The following is a 20,668-nucleotide window of genomic DNA, read 5'->3' on the forward strand; positions in this document are numbered from 1 at the left end:
ATAAACACATATAGACAGTCTTTTTAGTTTGCTTAGTTTTAGAATTTTATTTTGCTCGTTATACATAATTAGCAAAAATTTGTCCAATATTCTATTAAAATAACATTTGGAATTACTATAAAACATCACAAACTACTGAAGACTATGTCACTGTCCCTCCAGTTAAAATATGATTAGCGTTTCCAAGTCTCGATAAAAATTCTGTATAAATGGTTGGATCTATCGCCTCTTTGCACTTCTGGCTGATAGTATTTTGAACTCGTTGATTGAGGAACTCTGCTTGGGTCTTTAAATCTTTTCCAGAGAGATTATTTGGCAATACATCAAGAAATTCTCGCGTTCCTAAAGATTGTGTATTATTATGTCAATTAGAACTATAAAATTCAATAATGATAAAGTTGTAACCATTAATTTCCACATGCATAACTTACTGGTACACAGCAATTCGATAGCTTCCACCACATGCTTTGTCAAATCTGGTATCTTGTCCCAATTTGTATTCTGGATTCTACATTTAACAGTTTTTTGCTGATACTGGACCATATTGTACCACTTGTCTTCCAAAGAATTATCCCCCAACTTTGATTTAACAGTTTTATAGAGGAATGTAGAATAGCTTTGCCAAACATCAGCATTAGTTGTTACCTGGTAGGAACGTACATATAAATAAAAATTGTGTAAGTCGAATTAAGTCGATATAAAAAAAGTATCACAATATCTATGTATACACACTTTGGACGTAACTCTACCCAACAATTTCTGCAACGCGTCTCTCGAACGAGCACTGGTTGCCCCCTTTGCATCCCACGAATCATCGCACACCAAATCAACCAAGAGGCGTAACACCATGTCATCAGCATATGAATCCTTCAAATCGATAAGTCTATTGAAGGCCATTATTGTCCATTCTAAATCACAACACTGTAGCGCAACCACCATCAAGTTCTCCCAAACTTTCCATTCTTCATAGTTGCATTTTGTTGCTTGTTTCAAGGCTCGCAAGGCTTGATCCTTATTCCCCAACTTTAAAGCTGCTTTTGCCAAGTTATTCCAATTTTCAAAACTCTAGAAACCATTAGTTAACGCGTAAGATGTCAATCGTTCATATTGAACTCCAAATTTTTAATCTGTCTTTAATAATTGAAAATTGAGTGTCACCTGGTCATCCAGGTTGTTGGCATGCACATAAGCTTTTACACAAAGTTCCCAATTTTCTGAATGTAATGCTGCGTAGGCTAATCGAACCCACACGGGATATTCTAATGGATTCAACTCTACTGCAGCCTTCAAAAATGGTATAGCCTTCTCATACTGCAAATACGTTGTTTAATATATGTTAAATTAATATATTGGATACATGTGGAGTTTAATATAAAAATAAGGCTTGTTACCTGTTGTTTTCTGAACCAGTAAACGCCCAAACGTTGACGCGACAAAAAACTCTTGTGATTAGAGAGTTCCCAAGCCTTGTCATACAACGTGATATCGTTTGTTGCGTCACCCAAATAAACTAACAGCTTTTGAGTTTCTCCCGTTTTCTTAATCTGCTCTCGTATGACTTCTTCCGCCTGTAAAATAATAATAATTTTTTATTAGTATAAACTATAAAAACGGTCCCGTCTAAATTTGTGTTAACCTTATGCTTCAGGTCTAATGAATTGTAGCAAGCGATAACATTTTCCCACATATTAATTCGAAGATACACGTCGAGAGCATTTTTAATGTGGCCAAGGGAAATCAAGACATCTCCAAATGCAACCTGTTAATAGGCAGTAAATCTTGCAATTAAAACCAATGTACAATTAAAATTAATACTTGTCATGTGTACATACATCAATTTCCCAAGTCAGAGGCATACACGATGCATGATAGAATTGATATCTAGCACTAAATGACGGCGAAACATCTGTAGTTACTGATCTTTGAATATTCTACAGATAAATAAAAGACGTAATTTGCTATGTATATTGCATTTCATATCAGACTATATAAAATTGACGTGGCGAGCATACACCAGAGCCGTTGATTTAATCGCAAGTACTATAATACCTCGAACTGCATCATGGACCTCTCGACGGTTCTAAAGTGGTCTGTTTCCACCATGGATCGGAATATAAGGGACACAACGAAAACATTCCATAATTTTGGGTCTTCCAGCAGAGTCTGTTATACAAAGTTTGATTAATTAAATTAAAAATAGTTCAAAATGAAGTACTAGATTAGCATTAAGTACTTACCCGAACATAAGCTAAAATTTGTTCCTTTAACAATTCATCTTTCGCTTGGGACTTTTTCATATAATTCCTATTTAGGATATTATGGAATCAAAATAAACTATGTACATATGTAATATAATATTATGCAACAAATCTTACAATTCGGCTAACAGCAACACTTGTTGAATAGTTGTCAAGTTAAATGCACGGCTTTCATCTTGCAATTTGACCTTCTCTAAACGAGTGTCATCGTCCAATGGTACGTCGATGACTGATCGGCATTTACGAAATTGATCCAGGTAAATCGTATTTTCAGTGGTCTCAGTAACTTGCTGCATATCAGCTTGAACTACAAGTTGAGCTAAATCGTTCTGCTGAAATTTTGTTTTCTTTCCCAGCATCCCTAGTTCAATTCAATGCATACATCATAACATGCTTGATGCATGATACCATTAAGAGATTGTATATATTTACAAACCTGTGGTATAAAACTCTGATTTGCATGTTTTAGCTGCTTCCGAAAGACATTTTCTAGCCGACACAATATCGTAATAGTAAAGGTGAATGTCGCTCTGTTCACAATACCATAACGTTTTGAGGTCGAGATCATTGTCCCATATTTCAAATTGTGTTTCAATGACAGCAGCAGCAGTTCCTATGCATCCAGCAACAGAAACACTTGTACCATCCAATATTTTTTGCTGAAGGAATTTCGCCCTAATGTACCACCACGCATGCATTTTGCCTATCCATAAATTTGGACAAGACGAATTAATTTTGAGAAACTCTTGAGCCATGAGTAGGAGTTGCGGCAACACTGCAAGCTCGTTGATTTCGAGACCGTCAACTTGTAAAGTCACGGCGTCCAATTCTTCAAGTACAGTTTTGGTTGTCAAACTTATTGAAGTACTATTATCTATTGTAAACTTAATGTGTGGACCAGTGGAATTCAGTTGAACAAATAGGCGTATTAACTTTGCAGAAATTAAGAGTAGAATTTCCGATCTATATAAAAGAAGCATATGTAAATACTTTTCAATCGATTTGTCCTTTTTTGTTGAAGGAAATGATTTACCTTTCTTCTTGGTGCACCATCTGTTCGTCTAGAATAGACTGTATCTCATTAGTGACGGCATGATGCAAATGATAAGCCATCATCACAAATGAATCGTCCGCTTGGGCTTCAAAACTTTCTAGAATTTCCTGCAAGAGGGTCGATTTTGTGTTGGCATCATGGAGTGATATCGGCAGTCCTTTCAACAGGTTAATTTCCATCGCGGACAAAGTTAGAGGGACACGTGCCATTTCGATTCGAAATTTTCGAAGTCAGTCAGTGAATCAATGCAACCTAGAGTCAGACAGGTAAATTCGAAATATAAATTGTGTATGTTTAAACATACACAATTTGTAATACACAATTTGTAAATACAAATATAAACCTCGTCAAGTCTTAATACTGATAAGTTATATTATTGCGTACCAAAGCTATTTTTTGTTTTAGTTGATTTTTTTTAAAATTATAACTTGTCGATTTTTAGTCACCCTTTTTCCAAGTTGAATGTGCACGGCAGGCAATTTTTAATTTCAGGACAAAAAAATATCCACGTTGTTGTTCAAAACACAGCTTCCCGCACTTCCTCAGGGAATTTCGACATCTGAGCTGAGCTCTGACAGGAAAAGATTATGAAGGCGTCAACGAATGAAATAAAGTAAATAGTAAACAAATACAGCATTGTAGAGTGCAAAATAATAATAATCTGGATATCACAATTGATTGTTGGAAATATAAATGTGAAATAAATGTGGCCGAATGGTGATCTCGGACGCCTATCCGGATCAAGTAAAGGTTTTCCCAACCCACCAACATCGGGTTTTTCCTCTACTCCCCAAGCCAACTAAGTGTATTTCATAGTTTATCAATGTTTATGTTAATAAATTTAACTTGAACAAAAAAAAAATGTGAAATGAATGGAGTAGTAACAGCACGGAAAACTTGTAAATTCACTAGCTGACGGAATCCGTCAACTCCAACACACCTGTTCTGCTGTGAATCACAGCCTGTGATAACAAACAATATAATTATATAATAATAATTATACTCTATCTCTCCACGAAAGTGAGAGATAGATCTTAAATTTCATCTGTAAGTTTCAAAACAATGAATTAAAACGAGCCTAATACAGCTATTCTATTATGTTGATTATAAAATAACTTGACCCGGTTTGAATTGTAATTTTTAGGGCATTCTATTTACATAAGTCGCCACAACCATGACCGAATTTCGGAGAGAGATGGAACAAGAGGGATTTTCCCCAGGGGAGTTTGTGGAACGATTGGCCTGGCGCACGGTTACATCTGGTGGTGACTTTGACGCCGAAGTCCTTCACAATACTTTCTCTGGTGCGATGGACGACCTGCGTGGGGTTCTGGAGATGCAGAGGATAAAGTGCACCCAATTGGAAGGGATACTCACTAAAGAGGAACACCATCTCCGGACACGGCTTATGCTCTTGCTCCATCGAAATTCTTCATCAGCCGAAAATCTGGGCTTATTAGAAAAGAAGGTTGTACTGCATATAATACTACATAGTCTTACCATAAGAAGTGATAGTAGAGCGTAGTTTTTGAACGGGTCAACATAAAATTAAAAGGTCCGTTGCGGTTTGTGCATACATTCAGTGCCTATCGTTGGTGTTGACCGCTTTTACTTGACATCACTAGGTCAAAAGTTAGAGAAGCTTAGCTACACGCGCGCGGCAATAATTTTTCACTTTTTGCACGAGAAAAAAATGCACGATGTTTGATGTAATGTAACAGTCCAAGTACAACTACGATCTGGTTGCCCAAACTATTAAACTAATCCTAGAGACAGTGTCTATCTTTGGTATAAAGGTTTCGGTGGTCCAAGGTCAAGAAAGACTACAGTGAAGTCCGAAGCTTTAAATACCAGAATAGCACAAAATCTCTATCTGACGCCGGGGACTTGGTCCACACAAATGACCTTTCAACTTTAGAGATCAGATTAGCACTGAAAAGTGACCCTAAGATGAAGGTCTTTTAGATTAGAAGGCGCCGCATGCTACATATTTCCAAGGCCTAAGCTAGGGTAAAAAAATCGACCTCTCTCCCCAAACGGTACGGTGAAAAAACAAAAAAAGTAACCCATTTACCGATGATAATTTCTTTACGACAGGAACATATTTCAACAAAAAAACTAATACGTTTTATGTCAAATATTCTAAGGGTTAGCTGATTACAAAATAAAGGTCAAAATGTTATCTTATCAGGCTCCATTCATGGTTTTGGTGGGAATCGGCTGAATTGAGCAAAAACAGCCCAATTTCCTTGATTAAGGAGAGAAGATAGTTTCAAAAAATATTTGATAAACGTCCTGATGAAACTGGAGCACCCCCTCAACTATTCCATATCGGGTGAAAGGCCACCGACCTTTGTGAAGGCGTCCACAGTAGCATTTACAGCGAAATTCGTGAAAAACTGGATTAAAATCCACATTTCTGACTTCATTTGCACTTTAGGTTTAACGTTGGAATTTTCGAACCGCAGACAACTTCACCACCAAATACTGATTACAATTGAGGAAAAGGTCTGTTCTGAACCCCATATATGCGTCAGGGTCGCAAAAAAATTTCTGACCCGGGAATGACACAGTTTGTCAATTAATTTCGTACGTATTTTTGATGGAGCTTTCTCTTTCGTGACCAATTTTTCATGGGCACAGGTGGAATGTATTTTCAAGTTTGATACATGTCTTCTACTTGAAATTTAACTGGCTTTTCAATGGAATAAGAATAAATTTGAAATTCCTTAAAACTAACCTAATATAGTCATCTACTCTACTATCACTTTTTAAGTTGAGACTATGTAGTAACAGTAAAATTGTGGTTTCCAATTGTATAATTATTTCCTCCTAGGTGAACACTGTCGCCACAAAAGTAGTTCATTTAGGAGATCAACTTGAATCAGGTATGCACTCAAGCTCAACTATAATTAATTACATCACTTCAATAAATTGTGCATTGGTCCAGTAAATCTTCCCCGTCAAAGAACAAGTGAAGCAGCAAAGCTGATGAAGCATCTAGCAGATTTCCTTCAACCAGGAACGATATTGCTGTCAGATATATTTAGGGACAAGGAGAAACTCTATGACGCAGCAGAAATTATTCAGAAATTGCAGATTATAGCACAGGATTTATCAAGCAGTGGTTCATCCTCTGCGAAGTAAGTGACGATTCACTTTATACATATCTTCTTTAAATCTAGAGTATCGAACTTATATTGTGATTGGTTGGTTTGCAGGTTTGATGCAGCTGTGAAGAAGATAAACCAAAAGTACGATGAGATTGAAAGGATGCTCATTGAAGACTTTGTAAATGCACAAGTTATCGACGATCGAGATAAAATGAAGCAAATAAGTAAGCATAGAGAGTTAATGTTTATGTTTATTAGATGTAGGTTAAAAAGGGTTTCGTGTGTTTTATATATATTATTTGCAAGTAGGATGAACTCATTTTCGAGGTTTAAGGTTTAATTGTATAAAATATCATTATCAGGCCGGTAACTCGGTGTTGTTCTTATCCTTTTTCATTTTAGCCGATTATGGATGAAGAAAATTGTATCTAAAATCAACTGTAATAATCCAACAATTTTTAAAATCTTTACCTTCAATATAGCTCACATTCTGTACAATTTCAAAGGATACTCACAATGTGTAAACGCTTTTATACAACAAAGTCAAGTGGTTAGTAGTAATATGATAATTGATTGGGGGTGATAATTTAAGATGACGTGTTTCAAACTTCAATCTATGAAACTTTCCAGGGTGCATTTAAAGCAAAAGATGTATTTGACGATGTCGTGGTACGTAGTCGTATGCTCTGTATTGCTACTACACTTAATTATTTGACTGATTGAATTGTATTTTATACATTTGTATATTTTTTCAGGTGGTTTGTGACCAATATAAACCAATGGTCGACCAAGTATTCCCAAATCCAGGACACGTAATGGGAAAATTTGTGGTTCATATATTTCAGGATCGAATTCAAGAAACAGGTGACTAATTGCGTTGAAGTTATGGTCACGTAACAGTACATTCATTGTACACCAGTCTAATCATGATTTAATGCATTTTTGCAGTAACCAACCAATTATACGAAAAACAAATCACACAGGACAAGTTTTTAAGGAATTTAGCAATATTATACTCGAAAACAAAAAAGATTGTGAAACAGCTCGACTCGTTTGACTTGGGAAATGACATGTCATTCCTTCAAAAAATTACCGAACAAATATTTAGACCTCATTTAGAAAGCTACGTATCTGTTGAAATTAAATACCTTCAAACAAAGTGTTTTCACATCCTCGCCGCATACTACGATAAATTAGGACATCAAAAGCGAGCAATCCAGTCAAGGTAAATAAATTCATTGACTAAGAAAATAGAATAGTGGTATGAATATTATGGAATACTTCTAAAATATAAAAATATGTAGTTTTCAAGATTTTCGTCGTGACATTCAAGCGGTGATTGGTACACGAGCAAACATAAATATTGCACAGATTGAGAATTATGGTGGAGGTAAGAAAATTACATTGGCAAAGTTTATAATCCACCGAATATTTAATTAATAGCGAGTAACTAATTTTCTTTTCAGAAACGTTCCTGTCAGAAGAAGTTGCAATTAATTTGCTTCAAGAAAGCAGAATGGCATATTCTAGATGTGATTTGTTATCAAGAAGATCCGACGTCCCTTTGAATGCGAGTCAAATATTTGACATCCTCTCACAAAGCCTTCTCAAGGAGCATGTGGATTATGCTCTAGAACTTGGATTGCAGGGGATACCAATACCAGAAGCCAAAAATCAACCGGAGATTTACTTTTTTGCTGTGGTCAAAAGTTGTAATGCCATTGTTCATTTGTATGAAAAGGAATTTGTAGATTCATTACTCCCATTAATTTCGTAAGTGTCATATTGCCGAGTGTTTAAAAATGTTCTAATTCGAAACGATAGGAAATAATCATGCACATTTTCAAGCTACTTAATTAAAAGACTAGCCATGAGGCCATAACCAGAACGTTTGCATGATTGTTTAGGGCATCGCCGAAGCTGAGCGAATGCATGGAAAAGAAAAATGCAGTATTGGAACAAATTGAAATGAAGTTAGATGCTGGTCTGGATAGATCCATTGATACCATTGTGGGCTGGGTCAAAGTAATTTTGCAATCAGAACAAAACAAGAAAGAATACTTTAGGACAGAAACGTTCAATGAGAACGAACCTTTAAATGCTGTTTCTCCGGTAAGTTACTATAATCCCCAATAGTACAGTTTCATCCCTCCTTAGTCACAATGAACATTAATGAAATACTGATTATAAATAGGCATGTATGAAAATCGTCAGATTTGTGAATTCACAATCAGCAAAAATGAAAGATTCCATTGATGGACAGAACATTGAAGCTGTTCTTCTGGAATTGGGGACTCGACTCCATCGAGTTATTTATGAGCATGTCCTCGTGTTTCAGTACAGTTCGATTGGTAATTATTGATCTTGATTGATTGGATTTTAGAACTATGTGGAAAATAGTGACTCTTGTTTTTGATGGTTGCTTTACAGGTGCCGTTCGAATTTTATGTGATATTAATGAATACTTAAAGTGTGTGAAAGAGTTCAAAATTCAAATAGTAACAGACATATTTGAAACGCTGAAGAGTTTGTGTAACTTGTTTTATGAACTTCCAAAGGACTTGAACAGAATTTTCAATCATGCTGACTTGGTAAAAAGACGTTTATTAATATTATTCTATATTTATTTTGTTATACTATTAGTATTGGTTCTTAAGGTGGATGATTTTATTTTCTAGAGCAAAATCGACCCAAGTATAAGAATGAACTTTGTGCAATTAAGAACTGATTTCAAAACAGCAAGACTACAATTGACGATAAGTTCTAATACTAACAATAAGCAGTAGTAACCGAACACCAAAGCTTTGGTGGTACCTGAATTATATTGATGAAAATAGTAAGAGTTCCATGTTCCAATAAGCGATGCATGTATGCTTAACAGCACCAAAGATTTTTCAAGTAAGACAAAACGTGTTGTATTTTATTATAATCCATTGCAAAGTCTAATAAAAACTTACAAAATATTTCAAAGTTGAAGTAAATTATTAATCATTTCAAATCAAAACGCTAAGTTGTTCATGTCGAATTCTATAGACCATCATATATTGTAAACCACGCTGTCTGCATAAATTGAGTAAAGAAAATGAAATATTGTAGCAGCTACGCACATTCCCAGATGGAATAGTATAACAATATTAGAAGAGCAGCACAAATAAACATGAATGATAACAATGATAGTGAAAAGAGGAAGACCTAATAGTAAACGCACATCATCGTTAACGCATACGGTACGGGTTAGACTCGTGAAGGTGCGAATTCTTTCCGTCAAAATCGACCTGAAAGCAAATCAGAAATTAGTTAATTTTTAACTAATTAGGGGTCATTGTACTCATTTCATTATTTCTCTTTCTCAGCACTGTCGCAGTTTTTAAAAAGTGCTCGTATATTAATTTTATTTAGTTGTGCTCTTAATTTAACCTAAATAAAACTACTCACTTGGATGGAAAAGTCAAGATCACGATTGTTGCGAGAGTTTTGTTTCAATCCGAATCGTCCGAGGACTTGTTCTCCCTTAGAACAAGATTCAGTCCAATTAGTAACGAAATTGTTCAAGTAATAAGTTTGGCATTCATTAACATACCTTTTCCACTGTTGCATAATCATGCAAATAAAATACAGTTTGCTTCCAATGTGTGTATGGTGCCTCTGGTGCAGTGGAAAACCAAGTTCGCTTGTGACATTTTGAGAACTCCACGTTAAAATAAGTCACAAACGCATGAAGATAATCATTCTGTCGAACTGTAAATAAGATTAATATGACGTAAGAAATGGTGGCTCAGAAAAATTCTAAAATTTACAAGAATTTCTTACTCGTAAGACAGAATGGGACATCAAAATTGAGATCCTCCTTCTTCATTGTGTTCAAGTCAATTTCCAACAACTGACAATGGTTGGTAACCACCTTAATGAATTAATTCGTAAAAACATACTGTAATATGCATACATACCATTAATGGTTGCACATATACACAAATGAGGAACGTGATCAAGCGCTTTTTAGCCCGAGCCAGGGCTTATGTACCCGTTATGTCTGTCTGTCTGTCCGTCCGTCCGTCTGTCTTCGCGATAACTCTCTTCAAACTCAACCGATCGACTTGAAATTTTTACCACATCTATATCTACCCAAAAGACAAATCAAGTTCGAAGATGAGCCGAATCGGTCAAGTGGTTGGCCGGTGGGGGCCATATGGGTGGTGGGGTTATTATGCATCAAATTTTCAAAATTGTTGTAGAAAGCTGAAATTTGGTAAATATGTAACTAATGGCTTCTAATGAAAAGATATGAAGTGAATTTGCGAAAATTTTTATCTGGAGGGACCCTATGGGGTCACTCAAACTGATTTTTCAAAATCGTCCAATTAAGCTGAAATTTGGTATGGAAGTCGATAGCAGCTTATAATGGGAGTTTATGATGTACAATTTTGAAAATTTTGACCCAGAGGAACCCGGTGGGGTGACCCATACTGATTTTGCAAAATCACTCAATTAAGCTGAATTTTGGCGTAAAGATTGGTAAACAAATTCTAGTTGTACCCACCCTGGCTCGGGCTAAGCAAAGCTGCACTGTAGGTTTTACATACCTGCTTTTGATCAACCACATCCACCAAAGGCTCACGAATAGCAACATCCCGTAAACAGCTCATGTCGAATCCATATACATTATCCCACCAGTGGATTTTGTCCTCCTTGTACTAATTACAGTTATATAATGAGTAGTCTATCCATATACTTCATCACGATGAGTTGACAAGTTTTGTTTTTCATTTAGACTAATTACCTGACGATCTTCAATTCCGCAGATAGACAAGGAGCATTTATCAGGAAATAACATGCCTCCAGGCTTAAGCCACTTGTCGCGAGCATACAAGACCGTTTCCAACATGGATTCATAAAAAAGACAATATCCCATCCACTCTGAGATAATGATATCCACTTTTTCGATTCCATCAGGGAGTTCGACTTCCTCGACCTTTCCTACAATTTTTTATTGACCATTCAACATCAGAGTTAGGAACAAGACCACATGATCAGATCACAAGTCTTTTTGGACAGCAAACCTTTAATAATCGTGACGACGTCATCCAGTTGGTTCGCCTTCACAATAGTTCTCGCGTGTGTGGCAATGTTGGAACATTCAACACCAATCACTCGTGAAGCACCAGCGTTAGCAGCAAACATGGAAAGAATTCCTGTACCACAGCCAATGTCCAAAACAGTCTTTCCCTACACATATGATTAGCACAGAAACATTGTAGTTATAGTCATTCAAGAACCAACTTAAGCAATTATATTATCAACATGGTAGTGCATAAATTGTAGATGACACTTTATGGACCACGTAACGTAATAAGTTTCATATAATCATGTACTGAAGACAATCTTAACTATATACGTAACTGACATATGCAAAATTACCCGAAATAAATGCTTATTGTAATGCATTGAATTCTTGTAGGTCAGAGTCCTGACTTCATCCTTCAGCATTTCCTCATGAATTCCAAAGTGGGCATACGAGTCAAAGTAATAATCCTTTGAAGTCATTTCGTCGACGGCGACATCCTCCTTTGTCGTCGGACCGTTGGCCGTGGCCTTCTTCAGATCATCAATATTGTTCTCGTCACCTCCAGTGGGAACAACGACCAGACCACTCTCCACCACCATTTTCGACATGGTCAATTGACTAACAAGGTAAGGATAGAAATTTAGATAACAACGATTCTACAACCGCCCTGTCCGTCGATAAACGACGACACAAATATTTATTTTCAGGTGGCAAACAACATTAATTCACAACTCTGGTGATTTCAGAAACTTGTCTTGAGAATTTTTTAGTAGTGTGTTGAAGCAGAAGGAACGTTGAAAACGTAGACGAATAATACAAGGCCGGGGGGGACGAACTTATCAGACGTACGTAGAATCGTTACTTGCTGCTAGTCTTGCATTGACTTTGGAACATGATAACCTCTGCATTAATGAAAACACAAATTATAAGAAAAAATGAGACTTGTGTTATACTAAGATAGACAAATCATCAATCCTATAAAAATTGATCAACCTTTTAACTTTCAGATAGAAATAGTGGATTATGTGGAATCCGCATTGTGGATCCTTAAAAAATACAGCTACCTTTCGTCTGTCGTTCGGTGCACCTTTTCTCAGTCTATAGTTTATAAAATGTCTATAATTTATAAAATGTCTAAATTGAACTTACCAAGAAAGATGAATTCAGTACAAATTTTCTGAATGTAGATTTCCAAGAATGAACAAGTTGCGCGTGCCTCGTCAAAAACTTTATACAAATTCACTCGCAGGCCTCGCTTGATCAGCTCACTCGCCTCAGATTTCCCTCTTTGTCCATGGCCAGCCGGCTCCACAAGCCCCAAAACCTGCACACCTAAATCAATCTAAATCATTGAAAATACAACAATGTGTGTAAACTTTCCAGTTTTGATTGGTCATATTTTAAGACATTAATAAAAGTCCTTATCTCCATTAAAATTTTACTTCATTTTCTCGTCAATCACTTTCTTTTTTTTAATTTTAGCTGCGAATGAAAGGCAGGTTTTCCTGTTTTCTCTGCACCCATAAAAAAGGTTGTCTGGACTGAATGAACAAAATGGTTATTGTGGGGAACGTTGAGAATGGAGAGGTGGGAAATTTGAATGCACCATGAACAATTTTCTAATGCTACCTCGTGTTCTCTCCAGGCACACGATCACACATCTTCCAATCCTCTTATCTTTTGTCGTCGTTAGCACGCAGTTGGTAAAAAATACTAAAAAATAAGTTCTTTCTTATCGGCGTTTTGTTGGACCCGTCAATAAGTTTGGTAAGTGATTACAAGTTTATGTTGTAGTTCTGTTATTCTTGGGTGAAATTGTGTGTTGTTGTTTGTGATTTGCAGGCTTGGCTGGGTAATTTTAAATATAAACAAAGAAGATTTAGAATTATGGATAAAGCTAGATTCTCCCCGTCTGGAGAGTTCCTATCTGTTTGTGGCTCAGATGGCAGACTTCGTATTTGGGACACGAAAGGAAAGTCCAGCTGTTTGAAGCAAGAGTTTGTCCCATCGGCTCACTTATCGGCGACTTGTACTTGCATTGAATGGGCGCCTTCTAGTAGTACAAGCAATGCGAAAAATGGGGTAATTATTCCATTCCTTGTACGCACTAATGGTAGCTAATTACGAGGTAACTTGTGTAAATATATGGATTTGTTCTATAGGCACAGGATAAGAGGAAGAGAAAGAAACGATGTTTTGAAGGGGACCTAGTGGCAATGGGGACTGCCGATGGGTCGCTGTTGCTGTACAGCGTTGCTAAATCCCAACTGCTGGCACATTCTAAACAAGCCCATTCCGGCCCCATTACCGGTCTTACATGGAATCTTAATACACTTTCTTTGTATTCTTGTGGCGAAGATGGTTTTATTGTTGAATGGGATGCAGAGAATGCAAAAAGTCTGAGGTAAAGACGAGATAGAAACTGGGTCATATAAATATATGTAGTACATAATTCGTAATGATGACTATTTTGTAACAATAACTATTTCGCAGTCGTTGGAAAGGAGGAAAAGGACCCTTATCCTGCATTTCCATCTTCAAGGACATGCTCCTCTCATCCGGAAGGGGGATAACTTTATGGAACTTGGAAACGAAGACGTCCGTTATGAACTTCATGGGGCAGCCATCCACAGTTTCTCAAATTCAACAAATTCCCAACACCGATTACTTTGTTACAATGAGTTTAAAAGAAACGCATCTTCAAATTTGGTAATAATTAGTAATCATGTGAATATTTTATTTTTTATTTCAAGTTTGCATTAAAAGTATTTTATTTATTTATTTTTTAAATTAATTTGTTAGGTCAAAATCTGAACAGAGTGCAGTAGCTACGTTAATGCTGATGGAAAACCCAAGGCAGTTCTGCGTCGTATCCCCTTCGGGTGGGAAAGTATCAGTTTCCGCTGTGACAGAAAATGGCACGCTGTGCACTTTTAGTCACAAATTAAATGGGCCTTTGAGAAAACCACTTGCTCCAACTTGTATTCTTACTGTGATGGACGCTCATGAACCTACAACAGTGGTTCCTGTGCTATCCTGTTTTTTGACTAACGAAGATGAATCGTCGGCGGAGGTTAAAATAGCATACGGAAGTTGGTCAAAGTTACAATTTGACTCAATGGCTGTAAAATATCTCCAAGACAAAGTGACAATCAAAAGAGAGTTTGTCCTCAAGTCTAAAGTTTCAAAACATAAACAAAAACAGAAGGATACAGATATTGAGACTGATGTCATGACTGAGGTTCCGAGTGACGCAAAACATTTACAGCCTGGTTCAGACATTGGGCTAATAAAACCCTTAGACGGGAAAGGCAAAAAACGAAAGAAAAATCAAGGGTCCAATAAAGATGAAGAAGAGCTACCAATGGAGGATAGACTAAGTAATTTGACTATTGATGCACCTTCATCTGGTGGAATTCCTGACGGAAATAATTTAGCTCATCTTTTGAGCCAGGTAAAAATCCAGCATTATAACAAAATTGTGGACTCGACGAATAATAATCATATATGTCCAATGTTGATACGTTTTTAGGGGCTTCATAGTAAAGACGCTAAAATATTGCAATCAGTCCTGTCTCGCTGGGATCAAGATGCCATCGATAACTCCATTAGAAGTCTTCCTGTACAAATGATTGTTCCACTATTGAATGAAATCAAGAAAATGGTATCTAATAAGCCAATGCTGTAAGTAAAATGATATTTTTATTTTCTTCTCCTCATTGTAAACTAAGTAGAATTGTTCAGTATATAGTTATAGTTCAGTTTTATATTAACGGCTAATCTGTCAATTTGGTTTTGGAAAAATTAGCAAATTGAATAATTCGATACCATGAAGGTTTAGTGGAAAACGAAGTAAAGTTTGACTTTGTCCCCCAGCTTTCAAGTGTAAATGTACACTCATTTACGTATAATTACATTTTTATAAAAATAAGCCGATCTGCTTATTTTTTACCAAAGTAAAATTGTTAAAGAATCAGAGTTATATTACACGTAGAAGAGTTTAATGTGCAATATTAATTGTAATTATTCTGTATTTCAGAAATCATAGTGTAATCAAATGGCTCAAAGCCATTTTTAAAGTTCATTCTGCATTTTTAATGTCGTGCCCGTCTTCAGAAGATATGTTGGGACCATTTATCAGCCTACTTCATTCTCGAGAAATTCTGTATCCACAAATGTGCCAATTGAAAGGAAAACTTGAGTTAATTAAAGGAAATATCGAGTCAAAGGAACATAAAACGGAAATTCCAAATGAGGCTCTGCTTGTATACCATGATGGTAAGTCATAAAGTGCAATTTTTCTGGTTTGAAACTTGATTTTTAGAATTAGTTTATCTCAAATTCGTATGTTCCAGAATCATCTGAGGATGGCGAGGACGAGGATATGATACCATCTGAATCAGAGGAATTTTTTGGATCAGACGATTTAGTAGAGGACGACTCGGAAAGTGATGATTCTGGGGATGAGCAAATGGGCTCTGGTGGTGGCGATGGAGATGACACAGATTCAGGAAGTAGTGATGACGAACAGACTGTTAGTAAAACACCAGTTTCGAAAATGAATGGAGGAAATGAAAGTGACTCTATGGAAGATGACGAATGATAATAATCAGTGTAAACGTGTGATTATAATCTGAGTGTGAAATTTTTATGGTTTGCGTAAATGTTGTTCTGCTCTGATCACACAATAACCGACAGTTTACGATAATTTATGTGTTGTTAAGATATGACATGTACGAGTTTTATTTCTATAAACAGAGATTTAATAAACGCTAAATTAATTAGCCCATAAGCATTAAGTTCAATATGTAGCATTGCATTACATATGCACGTACATCACAAATCCACTTTTCCTTGGTTTACGTCATTCATACATCCGCCAAGACGTCGTCAGGTTCATCTGCACTAACGTTCCGTTTTAAAGCAAATGCAGAAAGTTTTGAGCTGATTCTCGACTTCTTTTCTGCTTCACTATCAGCAACATTCGATTTGTCGCCGCTTCTCTTTCTTTTCCTTTCGACATGATTGTTCTCGATTTCAGCATTTATTTCAGGATCGATATCTTCGATTATGCTTTTGGAATCGGAATTTTCATTTATGTTTGCTGGACTTTTGGGTTGCTCTGACAGTGATTTATTCCCCGTCATCATTGTTGCAAATAAAGCTGGCTGTTTCTTCGTCAAAGACTTGTCCAATTTAGATTTGTTAGTTTTGTCACCTTTATCTTTATCAGAAGGCTTTTTAGCAACTTTATTCTTTGGATTTTTTGGGTTGAATTCCATTGTTGGCTTATGCGACGGTTTTTTCCACGCGTCTATCAATGCCAACCCTTTTCCCCCATCTAAATCAGTCTTTTCAGCAGCAAGAATAGTTGGTACAGCATTGTTTGATTTAGTTTTCGAATCCCCAACGCTATCTCTTTTGAATGGATTTTTATAATTCGCCGGAGAAGAGGAGCACAGCGCTTGTATTTCTGCACGTTGGCGAGTGAGCAGTGGATTTTCTAATATAAAATACAAATAACAATTTAGTAATGGTTGCTATTTGTTTCAATTGACTAGGCCGAACGTAAAATAAAATATAACAAGTAAAAACAACCTTCCAAAAATACAACATCGGAAGTTGACTGGTTAGCCAAAAAACTGGAGCTTAAGTAAGACGTGCTTTGAGAATCGTTATTAGAATTTCCTCCAACATTTGTTAGATTTGAGTACAAACTGGAATAAATGACATTTCCAGTTCGCATATTTTCAAAATCATCGTCGTCTTCTTCAACATTTTCGTCCTCTTCGGCCAACTTTTTTCTACCAATGGCAGTGAGACGATCAGTTAAGGCCATTTTCCGTTGTTTATTGGCATGTTTAATAGTGATTTGAATAGAATGTGTGGTTGGCATCATTGCAACGTATTCTGACGCACGGAAATCCTTGTCACCTTTGCAGCTAATCTGAAACCGCAAGTAATACAATGAGTAATATTAACACATAAACTTTAAACCTTAAGAAAGTAATGCAACACAGCACGTACTGCGAATAGTTTCATCAAATTTTGTTTGATATCCTTGTCTGCCTTTTCCCGGTACTGCTCAACATCCACACCTTTCTTGTCCAATTTTTTTGCTAAAGCGTTTTGCATTAGAGATCGTAATAGCAAATCTTCCAACTGACTTTTCTCCGTATCCATATCACATAATGGTAGCTGAAAACAAAAATTATACATCATGGGTTAAAATTAATGACTTAGTTAATGACAAGAGTCAAAGATGGGATTCAACCTTCGCGTCTAGTAATAACACTGTGGGGCGTGGAAGTGTTGGAGGATACGTTGTTCCTTTGCATTTGATTGCTCTTATTTGTTGATTACAAACACTGAGGCTGGTGACCCAATAATGATCACTCTCATTTCGAGAACTCTCTTTCATGCTCAAGAATGTAGTCCACATCCTTCCATTAAGAATTCGAACCGTTCCGGTAGAGTCTGAGACTGTTGGGGTGCCTTCGTCAGAAAATCCGACCCAGGATATTTCAGATTTTGGGGTCAATGGCAATGGCTCACTGGCAATCAAAGGAAACAATCCAGTACCGCTTCGAATTCGGAGAATGGAATACGAAATGCATTGATTTCCATAAAGCCCTAAACAGATAGAATTTAAATATACTACACTATCAATAACCCACATTCTGTCTTTATAATACACATAAAAGCATATGTACCAATGCCGGTGTGGAATGTAATAAACAGCAAATCTTCATGACCAGAGATTGCTATTATTTGACCCCCAATGTCCAGCATATTCCTCTGAATTCCACCGGTTGTGAAAATTCTCAAACGGTTCATATTAGTACCCACAGCAAACCATCCTGTTCCAATTGCAACTGCTGTAGCTTCCTCGTCCTTTGGCAAATCTGTTAACCACTCCTTGGTGTTATCCCAGGATGAGAAATGCAAGCACATAATTTTGCTGAAGAAAGGTGTTCAAATAAATGCTCAGTTTCGATTAGCACTAATAATTAATTATGGCTACCATTTTAGTACTAAAAACAAATTGGTTACCTATTTGCATTTGAACTAGCAAAAATTACGGCTTCTTTTCCCAGAGCTGCAATAGTGTATTCGTTTTGATTTCGAAGTCGAATTCCATTGTGGAACGACACGTCATGAAATTCAATATCAATTGTATCAACTTCATCGTCCTCAATTTCATACTGTCGTATTAATCCGAGGTCATTCCATACCTACAATTAAATATTACAAAACAAGTAACAACCTTGTTAATAATCAGGATGCACAACAATGGAATAAGAAAAAAATACCATGAATCTGTTTTGTAGATTCTCGGGCGAACTAGAAGGTTGAAAAGGTTTTTGTGGTATAGTGAAAGGCATTTCAATTGGTAATGGCGGATTTTCATCGGGTTTATCTAAACTAGACACACTGGCAGCGTCATCATCCTCGATAATAGTCTTTAGGCCTGCACTTTTTCTTGCTTTATTCACACCGACAAAGACATCTTCCTTTTGATCTTTCGAAGCAATGAATCCAGCCATAGCCTTTATTTTAGAAATTGATATTTCATTTGCATCCCCACCACCTTCTTCCACCAAAAAATCATCCATGTCATCATCAAATGGGTCACTCTCGATAGCATTCTGTTCAACGAATTTATCAACTTCATCGCCCAATTCATCGTCCATGTCAACATCTTCATTTTGAGTTTCATGAGAACCAATAAAGTTCTTTACTGAAATTAACCGACCCTTCATGTCAACTGCAAAAATGTCTTGGCTTGATTTTGAAAATAGTACTCCAGTAATGTGATCCCTGGTATCTGAATTTTCATAGATCAACTTTAAATTGGTCGTATTCCAAACGAAAAGGGTTCCATCGGAACTTCCGGCCGCAAAGTATTTACTACAGGAAGAAAACTGCGTCACCGATAACATCTGCAAATGTACGTCACGTTTCATTTCACTGGGTTTATTCAATTAGCGTCGTATACAAAAATATGTAAATATCGTATTCGAAATAACCTTTTTTTCGGAAACTTTGAATCTTTGCGTCTCTGTCCAACCATTTCTAGAGTAGAAAATAACTTCCCCTTTGTGTGGGACAGCAAGCATGCTGCCGTCAGGTTTCCACGACGGTCGACAAAGTGTCTTACTCGTCAAAATGTCATTCGAAGACGGAAATACATCATCCCAAGATTTCACTTGCTTATTATTCCCAATTAAGTTCCAAATGGAAACTGTTCCATCGCAGCCAGTGGATACGAAAAATTCTTCCAACGGATCGATAAGAACTGACAGCACAGGAGCAGTGTGACCACTAAGTTTGATAGGGGATGAACTTTCCTTTAGCTTGATCAACTGAATAGTCGTGTCCCTGTTGACAAAGACATGGTTGTCAATAATAAACTATCCAATCCCCTTTCTAGCATACTTTTCCACTCACCCAGACCCAGCCACCAAAAGGTCTCCACTCTGGGAGACGTCAACATGATTCACTGCTGCTGTGAATTTAGTAATGACTTTCTCCGCCTTTCCAGATGGCAGCGAGAAAGATTCGGCAGTATTATTTTCGGTTCCTACGTAAACTGTATTCTGGTAACAACACATTCCCAGCCCGGCATCGCTAGATGAGAAAACTAAAAGTGGTTCCTTATCTTCCGGACTGTTCCACATTCGAATATCACCGTCAGAGCCGCAAGTAAGAATTTTTCTGATGAAATATAAAACAAAAAAACAATTATGAAATATTTTATTTGACATTCCAGCTCTAGATAAAGAGGTACACAGAATACGGTGAAGTAAGGTACAGGTCGCGTAATTTAACTGCTAATACTAACAAAATTAAGTAAGTTTGTTTTCTTACCCATCAGTATTCCCATCCCCGTCATAGTGTATCGCAATATCCGTGACACCGTCGGAGTGAACGTATCGAGAATTGACGGGGGCCTTCATGCTTCCTTTTGTCGTGTCGTGACGTCGTCAATTATCTTTAAATCTACCCTTGACCTAGAGGCTTGCTGCTCCAGTCACTCTTCTATTTACTTGGCGTCCAATATTGAATTTTCGAAACTACAAAAAAATAATAATCGCCCCCGTCACTCGTTTCAAGCTTAACTTATGTTATGGGTTGTGAGCAGAGAAAGAGCGGATTCGCGGCACAGAGTTCCCGGTGT

The 20,668-nt window shown here is 36.8% G+C and overlaps 5 protein-coding genes across 8 annotated transcripts; 2 read left to right on the forward strand and 3 right to left on the reverse strand.

The window, feature by feature from the left end:
* Nucleotides 1-20: 20 nt before the first annotated feature.
* LOC110843185 (tetratricopeptide repeat protein 27) lies at nt 21-3,898 on the reverse strand. Of its 2 annotated transcripts, none has more exons than XM_035847268.1 (13): nt 3,759-3,898; nt 3,292-3,564; nt 2,695-3,221; nt 2,376-2,619; nt 2,238-2,304; nt 2,050-2,163; nt 1,833-1,931; nt 1,637-1,759; nt 1,392-1,568; nt 1,159-1,311; nt 733-1,065; nt 432-645; nt 21-342 (listed from the first exon to the last, which is right to left on the reverse strand). In XM_035847268.1, exons 2-13 carry the CDS (start codon nt 3,519-3,521, stop codon nt 143-145), a joined length of 2,481 nt encoding a protein of 826 aa, XP_035703161.1. In that variant the 5' UTR covers nt 3,522-3,564; nt 3,759-3,898; the 3' UTR covers nt 21-142. The 2 variants fall into 2 exon arrangements, with proteins under 2 accessions (XP_035703161.1, XP_021944834.1); XM_022089142.2 differs by having other exon boundaries at nt 3,697-3,853.
* A 255-nt stretch (nt 3,899-4,153) lies between these two features.
* On the forward strand, nt 4,154-9,388 carry LOC110845246 (exocyst complex component 5). Its single transcript, XM_022091629.2, has 15 exons — nt 4,154-4,359; nt 4,457-4,780; nt 6,149-6,200; nt 6,263-6,455; nt 6,534-6,649; nt 6,908-6,975; nt 7,056-7,094; nt 7,181-7,289; nt 7,374-7,650; nt 7,730-7,815; nt 7,892-8,198; nt 8,333-8,537; nt 8,620-8,776; nt 8,856-9,016; nt 9,104-9,388. Exons 2-15 carry the CDS (start codon nt 4,487-4,489, stop codon nt 9,209-9,211), a joined length of 2,172 nt encoding a protein of 723 aa, XP_021947321.1. The 5' UTR covers nt 4,154-4,359; nt 4,457-4,486; the 3' UTR covers nt 9,212-9,388.
* On the reverse strand, nt 9,316-12,788 carry LOC110845247 (protein arginine N-methyltransferase 1). Of its 3 annotated transcripts, none has more exons than XM_022091632.2 (9): nt 12,637-12,788; nt 11,841-12,105; nt 11,483-11,648; nt 11,203-11,399; nt 11,006-11,116; nt 10,236-10,326; nt 10,006-10,163; nt 9,861-9,935; nt 9,316-9,700 (listed from the first exon to the last, which is right to left on the reverse strand). In XM_022091632.2, exons 2-9 carry the CDS (start codon nt 12,093-12,095, stop codon nt 9,641-9,643), a joined length of 1,113 nt encoding a protein of 370 aa, XP_021947324.1. In that variant the 5' UTR covers nt 12,096-12,105; nt 12,637-12,788; the 3' UTR covers nt 9,316-9,640. The 3 variants fall into 3 exon arrangements, with proteins under 3 accessions (XP_021947324.1, XP_021947322.1, XP_035703162.1); XM_022091630.2 differs by having other exon boundaries at nt 11,841-12,389; nt 12,637-12,787; XM_035847269.1 differs by lacking the exon at nt 12,637-12,788 and adding an exon at nt 12,481-12,585 and having other exon boundaries at nt 11,841-12,389.
* Nucleotides 12,789-13,094: 306 nt separating this feature from the next.
* On the forward strand, nt 13,095-16,286 carry LOC110842986 (WD repeat-containing protein 43). Its single transcript, XM_022088882.2, has 8 exons — nt 13,095-13,254; nt 13,330-13,569; nt 13,650-13,891; nt 13,981-14,196; nt 14,290-14,941; nt 15,020-15,171; nt 15,527-15,765; nt 15,843-16,286. Exons 2-8 carry the CDS (start codon nt 13,375-13,377, stop codon nt 16,088-16,090), a joined length of 1,944 nt encoding a protein of 647 aa, XP_021944574.1. The 5' UTR covers nt 13,095-13,254; nt 13,330-13,374; the 3' UTR covers nt 16,091-16,286.
* Nucleotides 16,196-20,654, reverse strand: LOC110842985 (WD repeat and HMG-box DNA-binding protein 1). The gene is made up of 10 exons (XM_022088881.2): nt 20,359-20,654; nt 19,939-20,205; nt 19,518-19,869; nt 18,801-19,430; nt 18,541-18,722; nt 18,201-18,448; nt 17,762-18,120; nt 17,515-17,685; nt 17,086-17,434; nt 16,196-16,990 (listed from the first exon to the last, which is right to left on the reverse strand). Exons 1-10 carry the CDS (start codon nt 20,445-20,447, stop codon nt 16,356-16,358), a joined length of 3,282 nt encoding a protein of 1,093 aa, XP_021944573.1. The 5' UTR covers nt 20,448-20,654; the 3' UTR covers nt 16,196-16,355.
* Between the last annotated feature and the right edge of the window lie 14 nt (nt 20,655-20,668).

The sequence above is a fragment of the Folsomia candida genome, unplaced genomic scaffold, assembly GCF_002217175.1.
Source record: "Folsomia candida strain VU population unplaced genomic scaffold, ASM221717v1 Fcan01_Sc002, whole genome shotgun sequence".
NCBI classification, from domain to species: Eukaryota; Metazoa; Arthropoda; class Collembola; order Entomobryomorpha; family Isotomidae; genus Folsomia; species Folsomia candida.

Bases quoted from the DNA above. Each gene is read 5' to 3' on its own strand.
- LOC110842985 (XM_022088881.2), bottom strand. From the start codon at position 20,447: ATGAAGGCCCCCGTCAATTCTCGATACGTTCACTCCGACGGTGTCACG. The intron at 18,723-18,800 runs GTATTTTTTTCT...ATTTAATTGTAG, and splicing joins ATCTACAAAACAGATTCATG to GTATGGAATGACCTCGGATT. The intron at 17,686-17,761 runs GTTGAATCCCAT...TTTTGTTTTCAG, and splicing joins TGTTATTACTAGACGCGAAG to CTACCATTATGTGATATGGA.
- LOC110845246 (XM_022091629.2), top strand. From the start codon at position 4,487: ATGACCGAATTTCGGAGAGAGATGGAACAAGAGGGATTTTCCCCAGGG. The intron at 6,456-6,533 runs GTAAGTGACGAT...GTTGGTTTGCAG, and splicing joins AGTGGTTCATCCTCTGCGAA to GTTTGATGCAGCTGTGAAGA. The intron at 7,290-7,373 runs GTGACTAATTGC...GCATTTTTGCAG, and splicing joins GGATCGAATTCAAGAAACAG to TAACCAACCAATTATACGAA.
- LOC110845247 (XM_022091632.2), bottom strand. From the start codon at position 12,095: ATGTCGAAAATGGTGGTGGAGAGTGGTCTGGTCGTTGTTCCCACTGGA. The intron at 11,117-11,202 runs GTAATTAGTCTA...AACTGTAATTAG, and splicing joins GCGGAATTGAAGATCGTCAG to TACAAGGAGGACAAAATCCA. The intron at 10,327-11,005 runs GTATGTAAAACC...TAATTCATTAAG, and splicing joins ATGTGGTTGATCAAAAGCAG to GTGGTTACCAACCATTGTCA.
- LOC110842986 (XM_022088882.2), top strand. From the start codon at position 13,375: ATGGATAAAGCTAGATTCTCCCCGTCTGGAGAGTTCCTATCTGTTTGT. The intron at 13,892-13,980 runs GTAAAGACGAGA...ACTATTTCGCAG, and splicing joins GAGAATGCAAAAAGTCTGAG to TCGTTGGAAAGGAGGAAAAG. The intron at 14,942-15,019 runs GTAAAAATCCAG...ATACGTTTTTAG, and splicing joins TAGCTCATCTTTTGAGCCAG to GGGCTTCATAGTAAAGACGC.
- LOC110843185 (XM_035847268.1), bottom strand. From the start codon at position 3,521: ATGGCACGTGTCCCTCTAACTTTGTCCGCGATGGAAATTAACCTGTTG. The intron at 2,305-2,375 runs GTAAGATTTGTT...TATCCTAAATAG, and splicing joins GTGTTGCTGTTAGCCGAATT to GAATTATATGAAAAAGTCCC. The intron at 1,932-2,049 runs GTATTATAGTAC...ATTTATCTGTAG, and splicing joins GGTCCATGATGCAGTTCGAG to AATATTCAAAGATCAGTAAC.